Source organism: Anneissia japonica, unplaced genomic scaffold, assembly GCF_011630105.1.
Source record: "Anneissia japonica isolate Jap-2015-1 unplaced genomic scaffold, ASM1163010v1 scaffold1770_len632688_cov154, whole genome shotgun sequence".
Taxonomy (NCBI): domain Eukaryota; kingdom Metazoa; phylum Echinodermata; class Crinoidea; order Comatulida; family Comatulidae; genus Anneissia; species Anneissia japonica.
The window spans coordinates 175,581-199,124 of NW_022692996.1; the positions used below are offsets into that span (position 1 = coordinate 175,581).

General features: G+C 33.8%; 1 protein-coding gene across 1 annotated transcript in view; it reads left to right on the forward strand.

Annotated features, from left to right (window-relative positions):
- LOC117100580 (nodulation protein NolO-like) overlaps positions 1 to 23,544 on the forward strand; it is a 39,684-nt gene that overhangs the window by 11,261 nt on the left and 4,879 nt on the right. Inside the window, exons 3-9 of the mRNA XM_033240355.1 lie at positions 5,148 to 5,181; positions 10,180 to 10,275; positions 15,315 to 15,365; positions 21,283 to 21,442; positions 21,925 to 22,053; positions 22,204 to 22,326; positions 23,065 to 23,238. Of these exons, the coding sequence (XP_033096246.1) occupies positions 5,148 to 5,181; positions 10,180 to 10,275; positions 15,315 to 15,365; positions 21,283 to 21,442; positions 21,925 to 22,053; positions 22,204 to 22,326; positions 23,065 to 23,238 (767 nt within the window). The remainder of the gene's footprint in view (positions 1 to 5,147; positions 5,182 to 10,179; positions 10,276 to 15,314; positions 15,366 to 21,282; positions 21,443 to 21,924; positions 22,054 to 22,203; positions 22,327 to 23,064; positions 23,239 to 23,544) is intronic.

A 23,544-nucleotide genomic window follows, 5' to 3' on the forward strand; every position in this document is an offset into this window, starting at 1 on the left:
TAATATGGCGTCAGTACCATGTCCCCTGCCTCACCTAAACTCTCTCATGCAAGAGTTATTTGAGGAGGCAAGCGATCGACTTCAATCACATTCTGCTATGTTTGTTTACACCCAGTCACGTGACATATAGTGGGTATTACTTTGGAGAATTGACAGTGCGATCAGTGTTAAAGTGTAGGAAAGGGTAATGTTATGGTTTCGAAAACACTCGCCCACCATATTTCGCGGATCGAAGACCCCCTGTGCATACCTAAACAGGTCGTAGGCCCGAGGGGGGCGCCAATATCCCCGACGGGGGGGGGGCCCGATGGCCCAACGAGGGGTCAGATTTCACCGACGAAACCAAAGTGGGCGTGATCGAGCTTCAATGAAAATCTTTTGAAAGTGGTCCCGGGGGTCCCCCAAAAATTTTGACAGTTTAGGGGTTTCAAAGGCTTATTTAATCGATTTTAGAGTCTACAAATATGTAGAAAATACATAATTTTTTTTTCTCCCCGACGAATTGTGCTTTTCCTCCCCGACAGGGGGAGCCAGCTCTTCCAGACCGGGGCCCTCGGCCCCCCCGGCTCCCCTGCTGGCGCCACCCTTGCCTAGGCCTAGCATTTTTCGAAAAAAATCTCAATGTCTGCGGCCAGTTTATCTTTCAGAGCATTAGCAAACCATCATGACAAAAACTCTCAATTTTCCATTTCCAATCAATTTGGTATAGTTACTGGCATTCCAACCAACATTATTCAAATATTTGCTTTACAGCACAGACACTCTGAAGAATCCACACGTTTTCCTATTATCGAGCAGTACAATTACAATTATTAATTCATTACAATTTGATACCCACTATTATCACATGACCAACCTAGCGGAATGTGTCTATTGAAATTTGACGTTGACCGAATTTGAACCGTGGTCTTCAGCACAAGAAACAGGAACATTACCTCTCGGCCAAACGCTCATCTTCCCAGAGTACAAGTCACAATACCAAGCTTGTGTTGCCAGACTCCCTCCTTAAATTCTACCCAATCTAATACTGCATTACAGTACAAGAGCTATGTGAAGCATATGCCATCAATGTTGAAAATATTTATTCATCTTTCTCTTTTTTTTTTTTTTTACTATCAGCAGTTTAAGCTGTCTGTCTTTCTGTACTTGTTGTTTGACATGAAATAAAAGTCTCCTTCATACATAGCCTCCGTAGTTAAAATAATACATCAACCTCAAGTTTACAAGGTAATGTGTTGCTGTAGGGTTGTATAAACCAAAGCTGTCCAACAAGTTCAAGTTTACATTCTTTTGTCATGTGAATAATGAGCTGACCGGTCTTTCACCTTTAATGTAATACTGCTGATGAGCTTGGTGATATCTTTGTTTTTATTTTATTTTTTTTGTACCGATATGTTTTTATTTCCTTGTCTTTTCTAAAAAAATTACAAACCTTTATTATGTTTTAACAAAGTGGCATTATGTGATATATAGGGAACACGACAGTAAAACGGATTCACTCATGCATTGCCGTCCTCTGAACATCGTAGTTTTGTCCAGGTTGCATCCCAGAATGCAGGCGACAACGAGAAATCATTGTCCTACCGTCATCATGCAATCGAAGGCTCCCTATTGCTCCCTGCTTCTTGTAATAAAATATCTCGTTCAAACCCAGTCAGCATTTAATTCTGTCTGATCGCTCGTCTCCTCGAATAACCTTCGCATTAAGAGTTATGTGGGATAAGGAACGTGTTTGCATCTGAATGTATCCGTTTACATGTTGTAGTTAAATTGGCAGCGCGGCACTGTGCCGCCGCTGGCCCAGCCCAAATAAGAAATAATCAATTTTTTCCGGTACCTAAAGATATACCTCAAGGTAGAAAAACAGACACAACAAAACAAATTGAAAAAATTCATGTTCAACATCACGTATTGCGAATATTATAAATAATAATATTGCTAATATATGAGTGATGGTTTTGTTCTACCTGACGTGTTAAAGGCAAAACATCACTCCTATGATGTTTTCCTGACACAAACTCATCGAAATATAGCGTTGTAGTATTAAATATAACAACTATATATTTACATTAGTTTAATAATTATTGTTAATATGTCAAAATATATAAATTATAGTCTGGATAATAATTGTGAACGGTCGGGATAATATAAAGCATTGAAGATCACTATTAAATTATTGATGATTAATTACAATAGCAATTATAAATTAACAATTAATAATAATAGATAATAATAAGTAATTATATTGCCGTAAAGATTCTAATAAAATTTTCACACTCGGCTTTCCATTAACTGTTTGAAAACAAACCGAAAAAAATATATATCTAGTTCGCTATGTAAGGAAGGTCATTCATGAAAAATATAAAATGCTTTTAATCCAGATGATATCAATTTCATTCAATCATTAGGCACAGAAATGCATTATATTTGACATGATAATATACAGGCTGAAAAAGGGACATAGAGTATATGTATAACAAAAACCTAATCCCTGTCACTTATTGATAAAACAATATGGGCTAGTTTTTTTTTTCAACACTTAATATCTAGTTCATGTAAAATAAAAACTATATTGTATAGGGTTACATATCTAATTTTTTTTACTAGGTGTTTAACTTACTTTTGATTCATTTATTGAGCGTCTTTCAGTCTCCGATTAATGCTGGTTTTTGTTCATGGTCTAACCAGTATTAAATTGCATGGTACAAATAATTGTGATATGCCCATATTTGGGTATAATAATAATAATAATAATAATAGTAATAGTAATAACAATAATAATAATATTTAAAGAAAATTAATTAATAAAAATAAGATAAAAAAACTTTCAGCAAATACCAGTCATATAAAACCAAAATAAACATGCACACAACACTCAAATTTTTTGTGTGTTTTTAAATTTAAGATGCCAATTAAAATGGGCAAAGACAAAATCTGTGCAAAAATTCTAGGGAGTCGCCATGCACCACCATTCTGGCGCAATCCTGGACCTCTGCCTTGATGTGCTCGATCAAAGGAACCGGATACACATTTGTCCTTTCAAAGACAAATAGGTGCTCAGAAATGGTGGTCAAGACAGTGACTCCCTAGATAACGCAAGCTTGACAAGGAAAAAAAATAATTAAAAACATTACATATTACATATCATCATCATGGTCAAGTTATGGGTAAATCACACATATTTTGGTCACTTTAAATTTGATAGTATGGACAGAACTACTGTAATTTGTCATTAGTTTGTCATTGTCACAATTCATTCCTGAAGATGACCACTAAAAGTTGAAACATCGAAGCACTCCTCTTTTTATTTGGAATTTATTCAAAGTTTGCAGGCAGATTCAAAGGGAGCCATCCGGTCATACCCCATTTCCCCTAAAAAATTTTCAAAAATATATAAAAAATGATGAATAAAAAAAAAAAAATCAAGTCTTAAGAGTGCCATTTCTGGCTACCTAAAGGTGCCTTAATCATAACATATTTCATCTCATCCTCAATCATTGTGGGGCTGAGGTGGTCTAGACCTTTCATCTATCAGAATACCCCCTGGGCCTCCTCTAATTTTAAATTTCTGGACCCGCCACTGGTGCAGTTATTGAAATCAGATGAATGTTTGACTAATAGCACATAGCATGTGGAAGAAAATGGAGCTGAGGGTTTTTTTTTTAAACCAAATATTTCCTAAGTTCAGTTTCATAGGTTATCACTTGTCCTTGCACGAGACAATTTATCTATGTTTGTCACTGTTCACCCATGAATATATATGGGTAGTTACATCAATAATTTGGAATGATATTAATCTAGGATAAATTCCAAATGCAGCTAGGAATATTCCGCAGGGAATCGAGGCTGTTACATATTGTGGAATGATTGATGCCATAACTAATAATGAGGGTAACATTAGTACTTATGGATTTTCATATTTTGCCATTAACATAGCATAAATATAACATAAAGTAAATGACTCATTTTTTTTTATGGAAGAAAACTTGTGGCAATTTCATACACTAATAATTTCATGTACAGTACGTTTTTATGGTCAGCGAGCAAGTGAACGTTGTTTTGTACATCATCACAGCCAATCCATGTTGGATGGCTAAGGATGTTTACACATTTAACAGGCGAAAAGGATCAATATTATCACTACTTTTGGGAGACCCACATAAAGTGGTCACACTAATATTTTAATTTTTGAAAGTTGACTATCATCAATAATTTTATTACCCAATTATTTCTTATTGCAACGTATTTTCCATAGAGATGGGAATTATTTGTTCTAGAGATAACATACACTAATAGCATGCAGATCATTAAATATCTCTGCACTATTATGATATGACTTTAATATGATAATAATTTGCAATAGTCGTTTTATGTTTGCATGTTAATGGCTGATTCTTATGGTATGTTATTATTTAGAGACACTTGCAATTATGGATCATCACATTTAAATTTAGCTCGCTTGCACATGCCAAAAAACAGTAATTACGATTCTACAGTAATACTATGATCATATCAGAATTTTTTCCAAACAATATGTGATAATGACTTTAATCACTATTAAAACTAATATCTTATTTTTGGTTGTTTTTTTTGAGTCAGGATCAGATCAGAATTTTTTCCAAACAATATGTGATAATGAATTTAATCACTATTAAAACTAATATCTTATTTTTGGTTTTTTTTTTTTTTTCTTTTCATATCGCCGTGTACATTACTATAAAAATAGGCCTACCATGTTTTGTGATGAACTTGTACATATAAATGAATGAATGAACGATTAAATTGAAATGAGGCTTGCATCCCAAAATCAGTGTACTGTTGCTACACGTTTAAAATGAGTAGTTAGCATAAAATTGTGGCAGTATTGTGTATACTTTTTACTACATAGAAACTGTAAGACTTTTACTCATAACTTTAGCATTATTAAATTGATTCCAGTAAATTACTTATCATTTTAAAGCTCTTATTTATAATGTGGAGAATATATATTGTTAATTTTCTTGTTTTAGTCACATGATGCCAGTTTTGGCAAGGCAAGCCCCATATTACCATTTTTTTGTGACAAACATATGGATGAATGAATGATTAAATGAATTATTAAGTTTTTTTTTTATTATACTGCTGTATATGTCATTATTTTCTTTCAGGGTTGTTTCAACAAAGATATTATTGCAGTCCAGCGTAAGTATACTGAATTCTAAAGCTTTGTTTAATACACAATAACATTTTCTTTGACAAAAAAACGGTTGTATGCCCATGTTTAGTCATGATGTGCCTATATATGGCAATGATGTGATGTAATCGTGACCATATTTGGGCATGTCACATGTTTTTGTCAAATGACATTTGAGATGTCAATTGAGTGACAGATGTTGAAAGAGAGTTTCTCATAATTGATGATTTGATAAAGTCCTGAATTATTCTTCCTAATCACCAGTGACACTTTTATACTATTACGTGTAATTCTGATTCATCACTTGAAGGCCACTGCACTATAATCAGGTGACAAATGCGACGCATCTTAAATACTCATTAGAAACACTTTTGGAAGTTCTGAAAATTCATTTATCAACTCACTTGATCAAATTTTTAGTGACAAATCATATTTTCTAACGATATCTAATGTGATTCAAGTATTAATTGATGATTTGATAAACAGCAGGATTGAAACAATTACAGAAGATGTGAATGCTAAAAACAGAAGGTCCAAGCAGAAGGTGCCAACATTTTAAGCTCTATTCACACTATGCGACAAATACATGTGTTCATAATCATAATGCCCTTATAAGGATGTGATATAGACATAGACATACTCTTTATTTGATCCATAAATGGAAATATACATCGCTCGTAATGGCTACCTCGAAAACCTTTCATTGAACAGTTTAATTCTTTTAGGGATGAAAGACTGAGGATGTTGGCAAACGGTACCCTCAGTCTACCACTTCGTTCTGTGTTGCTTCCGGCGATCACCAGATAGATGGAATGACTTGTCATTCAGTACCTCTTCAAACTTGATTGCCATTCACTCGTGGTACAGTAGGTGTGTACTACTGGTTGCAAAGACGAACCAATCATACCCTCATTGGCAATTTTGACATTTAAAAAAAAGGCGCTGTGTTCTGCTGTCTAAATCCTTCACTTAATTTACCTATTCAATGATTTTAAAGCTATTCATGCACATCTTGTGCATCTTTAACAGTGGCAGATTCAAGGAAAGGGGCGGGGGAAGCTGGCCCAGCCACCCCTCCCCTAAATTATATTCCCCCTAAAAGTATTATGACTCAAATTTAAGTCAGAGTGCCATTTCCGGCCATGTAGAGAAGTCCCATCCATGGTGGGGCTGAGGTGGTCTAAAACTCCATCTGTGAAATTCCCTCCCTTGGTCCCCTTTATTTTGAATTCCTGGATCTGCCACTGATGAACATAATAATTTTGTGACTGTCTCGGTGCATTTTATTTTTAGAACAAGTTGCACATAATTACATTTGACATCCATTTAAAGCAGTATACATATTAATTTTGGTGAAAAGATATGCACATAAGCATATAAGATATCCCTTTAAAGCCTTAAGGTACATCATGGTGCATATTTAGTTACTGTCCCCTTAAAGCTTTTACATATTTTGAGAACATGTTTCACATAAATTCTTGTGACTTATCATCATGTTCAACATTCAATATTCAACATTGTGATAAACATGACATAACTAAAGCATAATTACATGACAGAGGCAGATCCAGGATTTGAAAAAGGGTGGTTCAAAATGTCTAAAAAATATAAAAACACCAAAATGAAAGGGGGTCCTGGGGACCTTCCCCCGGCAAGAATTTTGATTCCTAGATGGCCGGAAATGAGCTTTCCCGACTTTTGATGAGTCTTTTGATGACCTTTAAGTTCTTTAAAACTGGTTAAGACAACTTGATTTCTTGTTTTGAACAAGGTATCCATTCGTAGAAGACTTACGAAGATATATCTATTAATAGTAACCTTAGACAAAGATATAGTTCTATCTTTTTTTTTTTTTTACCTTCCAAAAGAGGTGGCCGGGGCCCCCCCCCCCCAATCTGCCCCTGATTGTGAAGGCAACCATCCTAACCACCAAGCTATTCAAATCCACTCGCATGTTCATTTTATTTTCGAGAACATTAAAAGTGACTGTGACTTGTCCCATTGAAGGCGGTATACGTTTATCATATTTTGGGAACATGATGCATGTATTAAAGAGACTGTATTTAATTCAAAAGTAAATCTTCTTCTGAGAACTTATGCTTTATTAAATGTGACTTGCCCCTTTGAACTTTCATGTACGTATAAAGTCAAATAAAGGAACCTAACAATAAACACTGGTAAAACTGAAGTTCACAGTTGGAACAAATTGAAATAGAATTTGGAAGGTAGTTCAACGTATACATGCTAGGTACAGAAAAATACATAAAAGACGAAAAAGTATAGCCGTAAATGCTTTCAAGAGCACTGTGCCTCAGGTATACGCCATTGATAACAGTTTAACAACAAATATTTCACATGCTTGTCTATCCACTTCTATTATATAATGGTGAGCTGTGGACAGCAACAAATAAGATTGATTAAGGCATAAATGTCTTTCAAACATCTTTATTATGAAGAATTTCCACATATAAAAAGAACAGATAGAGTCAATAATGCAGACCTAAACAGTAAAGCAGAAGAAACTGAACTATTAAAAAAAGGTAAAAGATGAAGAGTTAACTGGCTAAGGCACTTGCTACGACTATCAAAACAGACACCAGCAAAGATTACATAGAGAAAGCAAAAGGAAACAGAGGAAGACCTAAACACACATAGATCAAACTATAATAAACAAGACCTCAAACAATCAGTACTTTGAGCACTTATGGTTGTGGGAGATGGAAGTGGAAGAGAGTGGTGGACAAGGCTAATGGCCTAGGGACGGAATCCAGATGTGAAAAAAATCCCTATTGTGTCACAGGATTTGAACCCAGGACCCTGGGATTGGAAGGCAAGCATCTTAACCACCAACCTACATCTCCACTCTATGCGTATAATTATGGATAATGGATAATTATTTTTTGTAATTTGTGTCTTTTAATTCTATGTAAGTACAGTAGCATTAAAGTTACAGTGCTTTATGTGCATCATTTTCAACATGTTGCCATTGAAGCACTGCCCCTTTAATGCTATACTTGCATTTTATTTTGAGATGATGCACATAATTACATGTTGACTTGTCCCTTTAGAGCTGCAAACATCATATTTTGAGAATAAAAATACACATAAAGAACTGTTACTTTAAAGCTACACATACACGTACAATTGAGAACATAATAAATATGTGCAAGCACTTAGTGTATCACAATTGCATGAGCAAGATTTGTTTAATTTTTGTGTCAATTTTACTTGACATTTCCACGTCATTGCAAATCGATATCAGATTATAGGAAATTAATATCTTGATTTTAGTATTTATTTCAAGATTCAAAATCAAAACCAAATAAATTTGAGAATTTATGCAAAAGTGCTCAAAACTGTCAGAAGTTGTTGTGATCACGTCTGCTTGAATGTAATCTGCTTCTGCATAATCAGTTTTTTTTTTTATGATATAATTTTCATGAAATTTATAAGATGAGCTGATTAAAAAATTAAATTTGTTTGATTCTGATCCAAAACTGGATGTCCCAAGCCATCAAATGATTTGACACTCATATGTTTCTAATATAAATTTTAAAAAATGTAGTTATTTCCATAAAATATACTTTACGCATACAGTATTTTCATCATGTACATTTTGAAATATAGCTTACAATACTGTACACTACTAGCTATACAATTCTTATTTGATTACAGTAGATTTCAGTGGTTCCTAACCAAAGGGATCTGCAAAAATATTTTCCTGTCCGTTGAGAAAAAAGGGTCTGCATAGGGTCCGCTAGACTTTCAGACAAATTTTTCATGACTTTTTCTAGTCTCACAGTGTGACAAACCTATTATACAGGTCTCCCTCTAATTAAAGACCCGTCAAATGAAAGACCATGTTTCTGGGGTCCCAAATTAACCAATATCTTTTATTCTAATTAGATATCAAAGAGACCTTAGAAATGCCAGTCCCAAAAGCAGTGGCTGACTGTCAAGGTATGCAGTGCATACCCTGGCTAAAACATATAAAAATAAATATAGTAGTTGCTCCGTTTTATTTAGCATTTCTTAGAATCTTCTATATAAACCTCAATTTTTCGAGTGGATTGCTACAGTTCATTGGAATAGCAAAGTTGTTAATGTTTGGCCTACTTTGGTATCTAGAATATTAAGTCACAGTTGGGCCTATCGCATCGTATTCTCAGCTGCTTAGAATTTTAGCATGGCTGGTTTTCAATATCAACCGATTACGTATTCAGTGAGTCAGTGGGTGTCAGAGCATACTTTGCAGTACAATGCTTAAAATTGCTATTGTGACAACCATGTGATGGCGTCAGAATAGCCAATTTAAGAGAGCTTCTAAGAGTACAGTAGGTGCGCATGCTCTTCTTCCTGCAGATCGGGACCTCCACTGTCGATCGGGTATTCGATCTATAGGCCTATATGGTTAAAGTTTAAATAAATTTTTATACATATGACTGGTTTGAATTATGATTATTTGAATTGAATTTGTTAAAATACAGGAGGAAAGAGAAGATACTACAACCATGCCGGTATTAAAAATAACATTCCAGTACATTTGTATTTTGACTATAGAACACAATTTGATTCTGTATAGTAGTAAGCTTTACAAACTTTTCCTACCAGCAGGCCCTAGCATCAGTGGCATAGGGGTCTTGAAATGGAAGGGAGGTGATGGGGGTGGGAAGGTGGGGGATCAGTGATTAGGTGAGTGTGAGGGAGGGGCTAACTCGCAAAATAAGGTGATTTTAACTAACTTGAGTATGATTTGTTGGCTGGGGATGCAACTGGGGGATGGGCGAGTATTTTTTGGGGGGGGGGGGGGGGGACATGGGCGCCCATCGCACATCCTAGATATGACAATACCTAGTATACCCTGCAATTTACCCTACGGTCCGCCACTGCCCAAAAGTGGTCTTTAATTGGAGGTAGAGTGTAATGTTTAACATATTATGTTCCTTTAATAATAATCAAACTGTTTTGTAGCTGCAGTTTCATTTCTTTTTTCTTGTTTTTAACAGGAAGCGAGATGTGTTCCTGAAACAGTGGAGTGAAGCAATCCAAAAGGTTCAGGCATTTTCTAAAATTGATGAATTTGATATTGCGGTTACAAGTTGGTAAGTTTTTAATTTAAGTTGAAAAAAATAATAATACTGTACTAATTAGATTGTTCAAACACTAGTTGAAAACAGCAAGTTTTTCAATCTCCTTTGTTTTTGGTTTGAAATCTCATACATAAATGTCATTTGTATATTAAGAGAAGTATTTTTGAAATGTAGTTGTATTGTAATGTAGGTGTAATGTAATGTAGTAGATCAGCAGATCGTCCCAAGACGATTAAAGTAAAAATAAGAAATAAAAGATCAGGCCCGTAGCCAGGTCCTTCCAAGCGGGAGGGGGGGTTTTCTGGGCGTGATGTCCACGGTCGAAGCCCCGGTGGGGTCTGCAGAACCCCCAAAGTAAGAGGATTTTTGTGCTTTATGGGTCTAACTAATGTTATAAAAGCAGATATGTTTGAAAACGTCTGTGTCTGGGTGGGTCTGCAGTGCATTAGTTGGGTTGGAGGACTTATTTGGGAAATTTGAAGAGGGGGGTTCACCATAAAAGAGGAGGGTTTGCTAGAAAAGGGGGATTCTCCCGAACCATAAAAATTCCCCTTGGATACGGGCCTGAAGATTGATTTAAATTGAACTAAAAAGATCGGTTTTCAACCGAACACACCCACTGAGGGTGACTGACGGATCGACTCGGGTATTACGCTGTTCCATAGTTTAGGAGCTGCAACTGTAAAGGCTCGCTCACCGTATGTTTTAAGGCGACTGGAAGGGACAAACAAAACCGATGTACTGGTAGTCGACCTAAGGGATCTAGCACAGGTTGAAGATCATAGTTTGATGAGATCAGAGGTGTATGTTGGTGAAATGTGTTTCTTAGTTTATGAATGTAGCTTCACTTTCTGACCATTTATGTGTTTTGCATCGCAGCACCTACACTATGAAAGTTATACATTGGACATTATGTAAACTTATTCAAGAAGACTGAAAACACACATTTTTTTTCCCTCAATTTTATAGTTTGAAGAAATCACAAGACACCAAGAAATTCTTTTTTTTCTCCAGAGCTTTTCATCTGTTTTCAACACCTCTTTAAACATACCTTATGCCCTATAGAAACTGTCACAATATTAATGATTTTTATTTATTTTGATTTAAATTTTTTTCTAAATAGACAGTGATAGAATTTCTATATTTCTGCTTGTATTTAAATGAAAATCTTTCAGATATCCATAATAAAGCTTCAGATATTATGTGCAATGCAAGCCCCAAACCATTTTAATTACTGTATTGTCTTCTACTACTAGAGACATTTTTATCGTTTACTTTTTTTCCCAGAATAATTTTATGCTTCATCAGCATTTTTATATGATAAAGAGACACCAGAGGCAAGTGCCATTTTAACTAATAAGTGAAACTCTGATTATCTGAATGTTAATAGGCATAATATCATCTAGGCCTTATGTCATGGCAGACATTTAAAGAAGGGATTTTGCTCTAGGGTGTCTGATGTGCAAATAGATTCATGGTTTGCAGCGCAGAATAAAAATTGAAATGGTATGTGATAGGCATACAGTTATGTAGTATAACTTGTGGCTATTCAGTACCACCTCAATTGACCATTGATAAAATATAAGGGTCCTGCCACAAAATAGTCACATTGTTAAGAAATAAAACATTCAGTTAAAGGTGTATTTTATGACATCACAGTTTTGTTTTTTAATGATCCACAGAGCTTTATAATAATTTGAATATACTTCATAAATATACATCAGTATTTTCAAAATTAAGTATGCTACCGATAATGTAATACAACTTGTGAACCTGAGCAAAGTAATTATTGAATAAATGCTAACTGTATCATCAAGCCAGGCTCCTGAGGAGAAAATTGTTGACACTGAACTAAGAATAGAGAAGATTCAGATTTCTAAATATTAAAGAAACTTAAAACATATGTGGCAAAGACAAGCCAAACCAGTCACTCATTGCAAATCCTCTTTTGGAGATAATGGGCAAAACATGCTGGAATGTCAAAATTTTGGAAATCTATTTTATTGCACTATCTAACCTTTATATATCTATATACATCATGCTAATGCTATGCTCTATTTTTCTCATTTTCAATTTTAAAACAACAATATTTAATGATTTGATGATGGTTTTAGACTAAGAAATGCCTGAAATCGTAAACTTTGAAGGCTCATTTCTCAAATATTGTTCTTTTAACAGCTGTATGTTTAAACTCCTGTAATTTTATAACGAAATGTTGGATTTAAATGATTCTTTGACCATTTTATAGCTCTCATTTTACTGTTTAACTCTGTATTAATAACTAAGGATGAATTTTTTGTCGAGTGACAGGTTTGGCTTGTCTTTGTCACATATCGATTTCATTTTTCTCAGAGCCTGGCTTAGTATCCAGGAAATCATAAATTCAACTGTGAGAGCAGAACATCTCAATCATGTGTCGGCAAGCAAACACATAGTAGGATCAGGGTGTAAAGAAGTTTATCTGAGGAAAGCAAAGCTTACAAAATGATATAAGCCGATTTTATAATCTTAAGAGTAGATTAACATTTTCTTTGGAATGACTTCAAGATGACAGCGGATATTTTCTGAATACTTTAATCCATACGCATAGAGCAAACAATTTTTCCGATTCAAAGAAAAAAAAACAAGGTTGTTGCTAGTTTCATTTCTGTATAGCATAGTGGACAAGCAATTGAAAAACATTTTCATTGTAGGTAGGCCATGTTGTTTCCTTGGAGATCATCAATGTCATAAGTCACTCTCTGATTGGTTGACTCTCAATTGTTGTTCTGAGAAATGTTTGAGATTCAACAGGTCAAAAGAGCCATTTCTCAGCACCGAACAACATACTGTACTATATTCATAAACAAGTTTGATATAATTTAATTAAGACACATTTTCTGAACAGTTGTGTTTTGCTTCTTGCGCACATAGATTCAATACAAAAAAAACTTGTAGGCCTATTTGTTTATTTCACAAACAAAGTGCATTGAAAATTAACAACCATGTGGTGGGCCTTTGTAACAGATCAGCTTTGAATGTTAATTTCCATCAACCTATCTTTAAAAAGCGTATTGGTAACAATTAAATCTTTTCCATGCGAGGTGCCACTCATCTGGAATAACCTTCCAGTGCACATTCGATCTTCATCTGTGGCTGTCTTTAGGTCTAACTTAAAGACTCACCTCTTTAACTAATTATCCCATTTTTATTCTTATTTTATTTATTGTTGCATTATTTACTTATGATTCCAAACTTTGCCACTGCTTCTTTTGATTTGTTATACTTGTTCTGGGCTTGGGTTAGGCAATGATCACGCTGCCTGTGGGGTGCCTAAGTATGTGGGGTGCAACGCTTTGTATGCAAAGAAAGGCGCTTTACAAATGTTCTGATTGGATTGGATTGGATTGGGCCTGCTATCTTTAGCTGGAGTACCACATTGCTATTGCTGTGTGTGTGGGGGAGGGGGGTTATATGGGGAACTAGTTTATTTATAGGGCTTTAAAAAAAGGAAGTGCCTTTAAATCTGCATCAAACTAATCAATCGTATTAAATTTGACCATTCCATTTTTTTGCTTGGTCTTGCGAAGACAATTTAATTCAATCCTTCAATTTCATAGATTTTATGCTTACTGAAACCCACCCGCCTCCCCCATTCAAATTGTCATCTTCGTATAATACCAGTGTGTGTACAATGGTGACTGTATGCAACTTGAAAATTGTCCTTACAATATATGATTGGGATTTAGTTGAACCACAAACAGTTATTAGAATTTCCAAATATATACCAATGATTACCTGATCCATGTTTTTGCCACATTTTTGTTAATCCAAATACAGTGACTTTTTCCCTTCAACTAATTGTGGAATATAGGTCCTTGGAAATAGCATGTCATCGCACTCTGTTTTAGGCTATCTTTCTAACTGGTCCAGAGAGTACCCTGCCCTCCCTTGCCTCATCCTCCACAGTTCGTCTCCTGCTGTTTCTTGGGCATGTTTTCTTTTACGCTGGGGGTGGGGATCCTTCTCAGTGCATGTCTGGTGATGTTATCTGGTGGTTTTCTAAGTGATATATCAATCCAGCCTCACTTGCACCTGCAAATCTGTTCATTTACCTTTTCTTGATCATTCTTTTCCCAAAGTTGTTCATTGCTGATTGTTTTCGGCCAGTATATGTTCATTATGGATCTAATAAGGCATTTATTTTGGTTATCTTTGGTTGTTCTTCGTGTCTCCGAACCATATAGATGAACAGACTTTATGTTGGTGTTGGTGTCTTGACTCAGAAATACCGGGATGGTGTACGGCATGGAATAGATTATTACCTGATACAGTATAGTTAATTATTTCTGTTTATTTATAAACAGACCCTTGCTATTGTATTTTAATGTAAAATATTTTACAAATGACAAATTATACTGAATAACTGTATAGGTATAGCCATCACCAATTTCAAATACAGTATCTAAACAATATTTTTGAATATTTAAGCAATATTTTTACAGTTAATAATTTACTTATGTCATTAATTTTTGTTCTAGTGAGTTGTGAGTGCCTTCTCAATTCCATTGTTTTTACATAACTGTACAAATACTGTATATTCAGGATTGACATCAACCCTGGTTAACCTTTGATCACAAAGTATCTTCTTATTTGTTATGTCAATAAATATAAGAGCAAAATTTCTGGCTTATTGAATACTTTCATAAACAACATTGTTAATCAGCTTGCTGGATTTAGCACGTACATGCGTCAGTCATGACAAGAATGTTGGACTTGAGCTTAACAGAAATTTAAGGCTTTTAAGATGACACAGTGGTTGGAAACATTAGCTTAACTTGATATATTAACAGGAAAGGATTTCATAATAATGTACTGAAGTCATATGAGATCATTTTTAAGCATTTCTTGGTATAGCAGTGATTCAAATGATGTTACACAACAGTTGATGTCGACATTTGTATTTTAGATTTTTTTTTTTTAGACTTGGACTCGGAGTACAGTAATTAATTTATTTAATTATATTTTGCTAATATCACGTATTGAATTTCTTATCTTATTTTTTCTCCAAGGGTCATGCCAACTCCTCTTAAACTTTTGAAGACTCTGGTTAAAGCTGATCAGTAAGTATATAGGACTTTAATAATGTCGTCATTATTGTGAATTACATTTAAATACAAACTCTATACTAATTGAAACAGTATGACAGTGGTATTTGTTTGTAAGGTGACTGTTATACTTCATTTATAATAATACCCTCTCTTGTGCTACTTAAATTAGGCCCATGTTGAGTTGAATACCAACATAGTAGAGCTTTGTATATCATGTTGTGTATTAAAGCTAGCTATACAAAAATGAACCAGTGAATCCACTGATAAACTTTACATATACTCAAGCTTTTATTTGCCTTTTTTTTTAATACTTTTTACCAGTGCTTTCACACACAGTACAGATATATAAGAAATATGATTTTTTTTTAAGCCAGGCTTCTGAGGGAAAACAAGGTTGGGTTTGTTGTACAACTGATTTTCTAAGAGGGAAAAAAGTTGGGAAAATGAGATACACATTGTTTAATACTGTATTTAAAAACTCAGAGAAAAAGGGGAGGTTAAATCATCCTTTTTTCTAGACTTTTTAAATAAATAAGTATCTTATTGACCGTTCTCGAGTTTTTTTCAAATACTCTTTTTGCCTTTTAGAAAAATCAGTTGTACAACATATCAAAGAAAAATTTTCAACTGAAGCCTGTCAACAGGAAACAAATACATGCTTTATCAAAACCTAATAGTCTTTTGGCAAGACCGAAATATCAAATCAAGTTTATATTAGAGAATAGCTACTCAAGAGAATCATGCAACTGATTTCGTTGAAGTTATTAATGATAGGTAAATATGTAATCATTATTCATCATCTAGGCTACGTTCATCCACTGCTGGATGAAGCCTTCCTGAAGCAATTTCCATTTCTTTCTTTCTTATGTAATCAGTAAAAAGTGGCTATTTTTTTAAACAGTCTGCAAAAAATATTGGGAATGGTAATAACATACAGTACAGTTTTTTGAATACTGTATTTAAAAACTGGGTGGAAAAAAAGGAGTAATCATCCTTTTTTTCCACCTTAATTTTTCCAAGGCTTTTTAAATATAGTAATCAAAACTCTGTATCTCATTAACCTTTCCCAAGTTTTTAGTCTAACACATTTTTCCTCTTAAAAAAAATCAGTTGTAGAAATTATCAAAAAAATGTTTTCATCTGGAGCCTGACTTTAAATTAAATGTCAACAGAAAACAAATACATGCTTCAAAACCTAATAGTCTTTTGGCAAGGCCAAAATATCAAATCCGGTTTATATTACAGAATATATACTCAAGAGAATCATGCAATTAATTTGGTTGAAGTTAAAGATAGTTAATGTAACAGTAATATAGTGGTTATTTCAAACAATCTGCATGCTTGCCTATGCTAATATGAAGTTCAACGCAGTTTCCCAAAGAGAATTTGTCACCATCACATTGGCAGCGTAATATTAACTAATTACCTTCAGTGATTTCTAGCCTGGTATTAAACACACTACTTGACATCTTTTTGACGATTTTGTCTACAAAAGGGGATTTGAAGATATAGCTCTGCTTATAGTTATTTTCTTAAAAACTTGTAATCTTTTTTTGCAATTATTTTTGGTGATAATTTTTACATGCTATTAGCAAGACTTTTTAATAAGTAATTCTAATTACAACAAAAATTTATATTCCATATCAAATTTATTAAAAGTTTTAAATTTAGCTTTAATTGTGACATCTATTCTTTGCATCGATATATCAATCCAGTATATCAAGTATATCCAAATTAGTTTTAACATAGATTGAAAATTCTGAAGTCCATTTTATCCTCAGTTTCACGTACAATTACAGGGCAATTAAAGATTGTCAATGGAGGTGTAGGGTATGCTAAAATGCAGTTTACATGAATGTCAAGGGGCAGAGCCGTTTGGATTGCAGCTTCGAATTATCATACTGTGGCATCTGTAATCTTCAAATACTGGGTAATTCCATGTATTTATGGTATTGAATTATTAGTTGGGACATATTCTGCTGATATACATAGCTACATTAAGCTCCTCCTATTGTCTAATGTAGAAAATTGCATTATTGTAATTTCTCCTACAATGTAACGTCATTTACCAAAAACGTCTACTTTTCTTAATAATTTCTTACCATACAATGATAGGCTGATGGTATTTCATAATTTATCTCTCCTACCTATGCCTCAAATAGCATGCCTATTATTGTGCAAAATAAAATCCTGAAAATTGATATTGAAAGTGCATAAACGTCAGTTACTGTAGTTTTATAATACAGCCTATAGTATATGACACTACTTTATAACAATTATATCGACTTATTTTCGACTTTACCAATCTGGATTTTATGTTGGTATTGAGCTATCAGTTGGGACATACTCTGCTGATCAGTAGCTATAAATTCATAGTTACCAACCTGAGAGATTTGAAATGCATGACTATACAGCAGCTCTCAATGAATTGATTCTCGAACAAGATAACAAAAGCCTTCTATTGACTCATGTTACTGCATGACCGTTTTTATATTTTTAATAAAACCAATTTCTTCTAATTTTAAATACATTTTCCCTGAATTCCCTGCATAGATTAAATGCATGACAAATTTATGATCATGCATGTGTTTTTACAAAATGCGTGTTTCATCAAAAATCACTTTAAAATGCTGGACCATCCCGCACGCTGTGAGACGGTTGGTAAATATAGCTCCTTTTTTTCAAATGTTGAAGTTTACAAATTGAAATTTATATCCTCCAATGTAGCGTCAGTTAATAATAATATCTTACCATACCATAATGGCCTGATGATACTTAATAATTCTTCTCTTCTAACTATGCCTCAAATATCTTATATATTCTTTCCAAATGAAGTAACAAAATTCCTAATAATCTATTAAATGTACGGTATGTAACATCAGTTACTGTAGTGTTATAACCTATAATATACAGTAATTTACCAACTGGTGGCAATAATGAAACATCCATCAATAAGCTCTAGGTAATTTATCAAAACTATCAAAGTAATTAAATTGTTCTGTTTTGTAGAAATTTAAACCCACTATTGGCATATTGTCATTAGTCTATATATTTGATTATGTTTATATCTTTAAAATTGTTATTTTGTAGTATATGACAAATTGTGTGATATCTTATTTTGTACTATAGTTGAACTTGCCTAAGTCCAATCCAAAATGCCATTGAAATATTGTTCGACTAGATAAAATTTGACTTACAGATTGTCAATTAATGGAAAACACAACAATTTGGCATGTAAAATTAGATCGACTTTGAAATTATTCGATTAGGCGAAGTCGACTTAGGCAAGTATAACTGTATTTAAGCTTCCTGGCTCAAATTAAGCACAGAATTCATTAATTTAAATTATAAGTATCTCAAAAAAACATCCAATTGTGTCCCTTTATAAATTTAAAATTGTTTTCTACATAATCTAACATTACAAATAAGCGTAATGTCGCTCGGACATAAGATATCGGAATTTGTTTTAATTCCTAGTTTTTGCGTGTCTAAATTATGTAACGTTAGTTACACTCATTTCGTCCTCTAAATCTGTATCACAAATGGTAAAAAGTTTAAATTGGTATTCCTGTATTTCACTCACTTCTAATAGTAGGCCTACTACCATCTAGCAATAAGCAATAATTAGGTTTTCCTATTTATAATATAAAGTGAGTATGTGAATATAAAGGATGAAATGTAACGTCATTTACCGTGGAATACACGTACTGAATGTTTAATTTCATCTTAATTATAATGGAATAATTGAAAACCACATTTTAATATTCAGTTAATGCTTGAATGTGTTAAAAACTTTGACCTTTTACAATTGGGGGTGGGGATGGTGTGGACACACTGCATCTCCCCTTCCCCATGGTATACATGATATGATATTCACAAATTTTCTTTTAGTAGAGATTTGCAAAGCAATTTGTGTACAAGTGGGACATTTTTAGGCCTTGACATGACAGATATGCTAAATGTGGGACAATATCACTGAAAGTGGGACATTCGGGATCTGTGACAATATTAAGAATGACAGAGTTTAAATTGATGGCCTTCAAGTGTAAAGTTAATGTATTGATATTATACTATTATTCAGGTTAACTGTTGTTTTAAAATGTGAGGCACAAGCATTGAGCACAGTGGACAGAATTTTACTTTCATTTAAACGTTAAACTCATGAATGTTATGACATTTAAAAAAAGTGCTACCTATATTATTTTTTAAAAATTATGCTGTATACCCTATATTCTCATGTATAAAATAGCAAATTTTGATCAGAAAAAACATGGGGTCATCTTATATGCTAACATATACAAATTTTTAATTTATAAATCATGTTTGTCTTAAGTACTGATCAAGTGCATAGCATGCAAATTTACTGTACTACTTCATGAAATGAACTACTAACTTTTAGTAGGCCTATGAATGAATGCAATTTTAATAAGGGAAAATAAGATTTTATGAACATTTAGAAGCCCATGAAAAATGGTATTGGAAGATTAGCCTTGCATTTGGCTCCATTGTTAGCCAGATAGATGCAATATAATGACCATAAATAGCAGCAAAAATTAGGAATTCCGACGGTGAATCGGGAGTCGTTTTTTACGAACTTCAATCAGATAGCCACTGAGCTATGATCTCAGTTATATTTTCACTTGATTCTTGATTGAAGTTGATTGTGACCTTGTTCTGTTATTGAATCAATTGACATTATGTATATATTTCATTGAATTCATTACACATAATAATTAATTACTTTAAATTGGTTTATATCTATTAACTTGACTCTAATAGTGTGGCCATGAGTGTCATCAATTTTAGTGATACTGTAAAAATAAACATCAGTTGGAAAGCCGGTTGCAGAAATCTCCCAGATTATTTTATACATTCACCTTAATTAACAGTATATAAACCCATAATTAAAGCTTTTTCCATTGCTAGGTAGGACTTGTGTATAGTCAGGGGCATAGGCAGTCGGGAGGTGGGGGGGGGGGGGGGGGGGGGGGGTTGGTGAAAAAAGAATGCCTACTCCAATGAAAACTTACTTTGGCCCCAGCCTACCACCAGCCAAAGCCCATGATTGATAGTAGTGAATTCCTCATTTCTTGTCCTCAGCTTCCTCAGGCTTCACCATAATCAAAAGCGTATTCCTGTTTTCTTCTAGAATAATTCCAAGAGCACTGTGAAAATTGGTGCTTACAAGAACTTATTATTATCAAGTTCAGTTCAAGTCTATTCTCATACATATGACATGCAATTGTCACCTGGAGAAAAACAAGTAAACCTTGATAGGTTATTAAAAATACTTTACTGTCTGTAATTCAACCTGGAAAATACCATCACAGATCAGAAAAAAAGTATCGATTTCAAATGAGATAAGGCATAAAAAGAAGCAAACAGTCACCAATTTACAGACTTCTTGCTAAAACAATTCTTAAAAATGTCTTCTAGCCAATTTCCTGAATAATATATAGGAACTCATAAATATTGAGGAAAAAAACATTTTTTCTTTAATTTTCATTTGAAAGCTGAAATGAGCAATTTAAATAGAAGGCGATACTTTTTTTATACCTTGTTTTAACGAACCTGGCACTTGCGAATAATGATTTCAAATAAAAATAAAATTTTAATTTTAGCTAATTAGCGTACAAAAAAAATATAAATTTCAGGAAGAAATTAAAGTTTTTCTTCACTTCTATCATGTCCGCTACTGCCTTGAAATCTCTAAAAACAAGATATGTATATTTCTTCATAATTATATAAATTTAAAGCATTTAACCATCCTATTCCTACACTGTTTACATTCAACAATAAAATGTTATTTTCATTTTCTCCTCCGTCTGGATGTTCTTTGCAAGACTATTTTCTAAATTAAAAAGCCAAAATATTATTTTTATTTTTTTTCCACCATCAGAAATCAATATTATTTATTTCCTTGTTTCAGGTGGGTAACTGCCAGCCACCATGACTGCCATGCCTCCCTTGGATTCTATGATTCACCATTCAATGATGCATTAATCTTTTCATATGATGGAGGAGGAAATGATGGAGCATTCAACGTCTATCACGGCAACAGAAGTGATGGAATTAAACATATAGAAAGAGTAAGTAATGGGTTTCTCAAAAATAGTGGGATAGTTGGGATCAAACGCACACTAATTACTGTAGTATAGACTTTAAATAACTTAGAGCCTGTTTTGCAGAAAAACATAAATTTCTGCTTGTTACTCTTCCAGCCTGATATTTTCACCATCATGTCTCTTGCAACTACATGCTACTGTCATGATCAAACACTTGTCCACTGATCGAAACATCTACATCAAATCTGTTTATGCGCTCATCAATGCCTATTCAGCATTTGGATAAGTTCATTATGCATTGTCTTATGCAACTAAACTAAACTTTGATGTTGGCGTTTAATCATTACCTGACCTCACGGTTGAAAGTTTGAGTAAAAGCACAGCATAAAGCAATTACATTCCATGATTTTTTTTTTAATTGTCAATTAAATAACCTTGTAATTAAGAAACGCAGTAGCTTTTTCTATAACATATTGCAATAAATATTTGTTGTTCGTATTTTTCAGGTTCCATTAAACCTTGGGATTCGGTACCGTTCTCTTACCCGTACTATTCCTGCAATTACTAAAAAGGAATTCAACCCAAATGTGATGCATATGTATACAGGCCATGCTCCTCTAGCATTGACAGGAAAGGTAAATATGAGGGCGCTATGACAAATCACCTTTGTGGAATTCATTCAGAGACATCTGTTTATTATTTTTATCTGTTGTTAAGAACCTGGTATGTTTTGATCTAAGAGCCAGATTATTATTATTTTTTTTTTTATGAATACATTTTTATAGATGATGGGATACTCAGCTTTGGGTAATGTCCGTAAGGAATGGATTCCAGCATTCAGGGAGTACTATGAGCTTCGCACTAATGACTTGGGATTATTCTTTCAACTTGGTCACAGAATAGGACTGGTAAGTAATGCCATCATTGTTGATACCTTTTACACTATAAAATAGAATATGTTGTACGGGATACGTAAATCCAGTGTCCTCAATGCATTGGAATATGCAGAGAGGTGAACATGGGCATGTAGCTTCGTCACCCTCAAAGTGCTTCCATTTTCGTTTTACACAGATCATTGTAGCATTTGAGCGAGACTACTGATTCTTCTATTGCTATGACACTCATAAACTTCCTTGTCCAACGATAGCAATAGAATAGATATCGTGGGATTCCAAAGCTTTCACCTCAAGACTAGAGTTTGAACTAAAAGTCATCATCATGATCTGAACTGTACTGTAATTTATTGTGCGTTAGCCTCATAATGAGTATAGTCACAGAGTGGTGGAGATTTCCTTACATCAGCCTATAAAATGTTCAAATACAAAAGTAATGCATGCTTGACTAAAACTTGTCCTCTGAAAAAATAGTGAACTATATTAATAAGTATAAGTAAACTGCAGTTATAATGGGAGGTATAACGTTCAAAACAATTTACCAATAAATCATATTATTGAAAATATAAACTAAAATAAAACTATCTGATGCAATGATTGTATTTCAGCACTCTATGCCAGTTGAAACACAAGAGCAAGGATGGAGATGAACAGGGAACCAAATGATTGCCAATGTTCGGTGCATCCGCAGTCGTTTTCTACCAGTTTAGCTGACAAAATGACTTATTATTTCAAATACTCTTCTCATTTCAGTCGCTAGAAGAAAATTCACTTGATGAACAGAATGCAAGGGATGTATCTGCCACAAATCAATATGTATTTACCCTCATAATTTGTGAACAGATTGATTTATTTCTGGAAAGGTTCACTTCTGTTGAAGACAACCCAAAACTTGATGGTATAGTTTTGACTGGTGGCTGTGCATTGGTAAGTACTTCTAATGGTGAACATGTACTATACATTATTTTACTAGTCCAGAGATATTCATCTGGACTAGGTAGTGCAACCTGGCACCAAAAAGTAAGAAAATCTATGACCAGGTACTAATGCATAAGCAAAATGAAAATGAGGCATGTTGTGGCAAAATGGCTAAGTTGTAGCAAAAATTGAATTTTTATTATTAGTATTTTCAGATACCTGAGTATGTGATCTTTAAAATGAGGGGTCATTCATTGAAATTGGACATTTCAAGCCTAAGTTATTGGAAAGTGAAAGTACAGTACTCTTAGAATC